Here is a 4,651-nt window from a genome sequence, read left to right as displayed (position 1 = left end):
AAGACCCTTTGACGAAGTTGCTGATGAAGGCAGAACAAATCTATGTTGTCTGGCAGAGGTTAAAACATTGTTTTTCATTATGTCCTTTAATATAAAAAGCCTTTGAGTGCTTAGACCAGAACTTCACTAATACCACAGAATGCCTGTACGCTGTATGGGGGGGGGGGGACAGTGCATACTTCTCTCTTAACATCAAGTAAATTATTTTGAAATGGTAGAAAAAAGACATGTTTAGAACACAAGTACTGTACATGTAGTCTCACTTGATTAATTACTGTAAGCCAAGTTATGCCAGTAACACCCTTTACAATGGCAGACGCTTGCTTTGAACGCATCTCAAGGTTTGGAATCTTGCTACAGCAATGGAGTTTTAGCAAAGACACAGACCAGGTGTACAGACAACACAATGTTCTTCACTCTATCGCGATAATTGATAAACGTTGAATTGTCATGTTGAAAACCGCAATGAAACAGGACTGTGAGGGAAAGCAAACAGAAGCCAAAATGATGTTACACGGCAAAGCGGTCTGTACTCATCACTAAAGGTTTCATGATTTCCGATGGGTTAGACTTTATTTAACAACATTAAAGGAATGATACTGTATGCATTTTGCCATGTACATTTTTTGCAAGTCTAAAGGTAAAGTTGAGCCCTTGGAAAAAGGGTTACAAAATAATCATGCAGGACTAAAGATCTGTCACTTTTAGTTAGGAAAGCACATTCATAAATATCTGAGATTCAGTGATTCCTGAATCTCCAGAGGTTTTAACCACACCATCCTGAAACATTGCTCCTCCCACCCTTCTCCTCCAAGCTGATTGGAGGGGAGAGCAGAGGGATGGGCAGGGAGGGGGTGTGTGTCAGGGTATAATAGTGGTGGAGGCAACGTGAGAGATTCAGTGACTTATTGCCCATGTGTATGCTGTGTGTGCTCCTGGAGCCCCCCCTGCGGCTCACTCTCCTGTCACTGATCCTCTTCGTTCTCTCTGCTGCCGCAATCTCTCTTTTATCCTCCTTTCTGCATTCCATCTCTGTCTCCTTTCCTCTTTCAAGGTTGACTGTCTTTGAATCCTAACTAGATTTTTTTCCATTCACAACCCTCATCTTATTCTTTGACTTGCTCGTTCTCATTCCATTCTTAAAAACGGTCCTCCTGTTTCTCCTCTGTTCACTATCTCTCTTCTCTAATTCTCTTGTTCCCTCCCCCTCTCTCTCTCTCTCTCTCTCTCTCTCTCTCTCTCTCTCTCTCCAGATTCCATTGGATAAGGCTGGGGACTGGCAAAGAGAGGGACTGGAAACCAGGACAGGACCGTCTCACTCATCTGCGTGGTGCTTAAATCTGCAACATGAAACAGAAGGATAGAAACCTGAACGTGTTAGGAACTCAGCGAGCCCAATAGAAATGGATTGACCCCCTAACCACTCCTCACCCAGCAAAAAAGGAAAAGGTGACAAGGACTCTTTAACAACAGACCAAGTCCATTTGAGACGACACAATGAATGCCTCGCAACACCATGGACTGATCCAAGGGTACCACAACAGGAACCACAGTTTGGGTTCCTTGCCAATAAACAAAGATGGCAAGGAGTCATCGACTGGATGTTACGACCAGCTCCTTATCTCCACTGAGGTTTTCCTCACCCTGGGCATTGTCAGTCTGCTGGAGAACATTCTGGTCATCACCGCCATAATCAAGAACAAGAACCTTCACTCCCCCATGTACCTATTTATCTGCAGCCTGGCCGTAGCTGACATGCTGGTGAGCGTCTCAAATGCGTCAGAGACTATTGTCATTGCTTTGATCAACGGGGGCAATGTGACCATCCCAGGCACAATGATCAAGAATATGGACAACGTGTTTGATTCATTGATCTGCAGCTCTCTCCTGGCCTCCATCTGTAGTCTGCTGGCCATCGCCGTGGACCGCTACATCACCATCTTCTACGCCCTCCGCTACCACAACATTGTGACTGTCCGGCGGGCACTCCTGGTCATCACAGGCATCTGGACTTGTTGTACGGCGTCCGGTGTGCTTTTCATTATTTACTCGGAGAGCACCATGGTCCTCATCTGCCTCATCACCATGTTCTTTACCATGTTGGCTCTCATGGCTTCTCTCTACGTCCACATGTTCCTGCTTGCGCGCCTGCACATGAAGAGGATCGCAGCCCTCCCTGGGAACGCACCCATCCGCCAGCGGGCCAACATGAAAGGCGCCATCACCCTCACCATCCTGCTGGGAGTGTTTGTAGTGTGCTGGGCGCCCTTCTTCCTCCACCTCATCCTGATGATCTCCTGCCCACGAAACCCCTACTGCACCTGCTTCATGTCCCACTTCAACATGTACCTGATCCTGATCATGTGCAACTCCGTCATCGACCCTATCATCTACGCTTTCCGGAGCCAGGAGATGAGGAAGACCTTCAAGGAGATCTTCTGCTTCTGGCAGAACCTGCCAAACCCATGTGTGTGTGAGCTCCCTGGGAAGTACTGAGCCAGACGGTAACTTGTGAAAATATATTTCCCCGCAGGAGGACAGCTGGTCTTCTCCCAAGATCGATTAAACAAGGCAGACAATGAACTGGGGTTGTTTGATTGTTATTTGGAAGGACTAATCAGACCTTTTTTTGCCTTTCAACAGAAGTGTTCTGTTTCTAAATAATTAATTGGTCAGAATCTGTCTTCTTGATTGCGAGAGTCAGGTTGCTGAAGAGGTGGGTTTATACAGCCTGTAAGATACAACATGCTTTCTCCATGGCTTTTTTAAAACACAGGCATGTTTTCTTGTGAAAACTGCAATTTGTAAGCTAACTAGACTGTATTTATTTACATTGCGAGACCATAAACTGTACAGTAAGTCATGCATTGAAAACATATTTATTTTATGGATTGTGGTGCTGAGATCACAGCCGATTGTACCTAAACTAGAGTATTTTTTGAGGAAAAACATTGCACTTAAATGGCACAATATCATACAGTCTGTTTCCTGTATTTTACTTTAACAGACAAAGTACAATTGACCCAAGACTACCTCCATGATGAAAACCGCTGCTGTGTATTTTGAATTTAATCTTACAAGCGTACATTTACATGTATGGTGCACAATCAAGCTCTGTGACTTGTGTTACATAAAAATCCTATGTTTAAAAATGACAATTTCTTATTAGATGTCTATGGTTGACAGGTGCATATTCAATGGAACAAAATATCCTTTTGTTGTGTATTCTAACTGTTCCAAAAGCCTTGCCTAAAAATAAATCCAGTCTTGTCTTGTTTGTAAAAGTTATCTGTTCAAATCTCATTTAAAGCTTGTGAGTTGTGTGAACATTTGCATTGCAGAAGACTGGATCATCACATTTGCGTTTGATACTTTCATTATGCTAACAACTTATGCTTATATTTATGTTGTGTAGCCTACAGTGCACTTGTATCTTGCCATCAACACAATTTAATTCTCAATTGTTTCTTATAAATATATCTGGATGGAAATATGCAATGTTGTATGAGCTGCTGCTTGGTATCTTTGCCTTAAATATGTTGCACTGTGATGTAAAATAAGCCACAGTATTTTCTGTAACATTGTTATTATTTGAATAAAAATTATGTGTATATACTGCCATATTTATCACGGAAATATTTGATGTATTCTGCTGGTTTTTCATCATTGATGGTATCATGTTATAAGCATGATGTACTGTAATCACCTTAACTGATCTCTTGTTGTAAACTTCACAGTAATAATACAGGTACAATTCAAATGAAGTGCTTTGCTCAATATTTCTACACTCTACAGTACAATTTTTTTACATAATACAATATTATACTGACAAAAAAATCATTGTCAGAGTAGTTGTTTGAATCAAGGTTTTAATTTTAGTCAATAAGAAAACAGATGCTAAAACCAACCACTGTGTGAGCGTACGTTCATAACATCAGTTGGCAATTGTTTAAAGCTCATTTAGACTTTAACCTTTAGGCAGTCAGTTCTGTCAAAGACAAACATTTCTGTGAAGGTGCTATCTCCTTCTGAAAAACATGCAGAAACCTTCGTTCTGACAAAATAAATCAATGACTAAGCCATGATGACTGGGCAGCTATCACAGACATCCATTCACACTAATATAAAAGTCTGAGAGAAAAACCCATGCTAGGTTCATGGCATATTGAGGTCTGCCTCTTTTCATATTGTGAAGAAAATAGACAGAAACACATTACTGGGCACAGTCATCTCACAATGTCCAAATGAAACTGAAAGCCACAAATACAAACCTTACTGTATAAAGGTCAGAAATTTAGTTTTTATAAATTGAGCTTCAGTTCTAAAGATCTGCATGAATATATTGTACGGTGTACTGTACTTTGGTGTGACAGTTTATTCGAGTAAATCAGTGCTTAACTTCACATTCTTCAAGCTGTTTAACTTTACCGTTCAACATTCCCGTAAAATGGTAACCAGACCCTACAAATATTTCAAGCGGTTGATAATACATCCTTTATCATGACAACCATTTGTTAAATTATTCTCCTGTCCAGTGCTTCACTGTGACACATGAGAGGAGACAATGGCTTCCCCTAAAAGCAGATATTGTTTATTATAGAAAAAAACGATTTAAACAGCCACACACACATTTGGGTATTCCATTGTTTGA

The 4,651-nt window shown here is 41.2% G+C and overlaps 1 protein-coding gene across 1 annotated transcript; it reads left to right on the top strand.

The window, feature by feature from the left end:
• The first annotated feature begins 1,497 nt into the window (after nt 1-1,497).
• On the top strand, nt 1,498-3,552 carry LOC124469889 (melanocortin receptor 4-like). Its single transcript, XM_047023390.1, has one exon. It carries the CDS (start codon nt 1,498-1,500, stop codon nt 2,494-2,496), a length of 999 nt encoding a protein of 332 aa, XP_046879346.1. The 3' UTR covers nt 2,497-3,552.
• The last annotated feature ends 1,099 nt before the right edge of the window (nt 3,553-4,651 follow it).

Source organism: Hypomesus transpacificus, chromosome 8 (assembly GCF_021917145.1).
Source record: "Hypomesus transpacificus isolate Combined female chromosome 8, fHypTra1, whole genome shotgun sequence".
Classification (NCBI taxonomy): domain Eukaryota; kingdom Metazoa; phylum Chordata; class Actinopteri; order Osmeriformes; family Osmeridae; genus Hypomesus; species Hypomesus transpacificus.
The sequence above is the reverse complement of the archived record's forward strand: the minus strand, read 5'-3'. Positions and strand labels throughout refer to the sequence as shown.

Coding starts and splice junctions, on each gene's coding strand:
- LOC124469889 (XM_047023390.1), top strand. CDS start 1,498: ATGAATGCCTCGCAACACCATGGACTGATCCAAGGGTACCACAACAGG.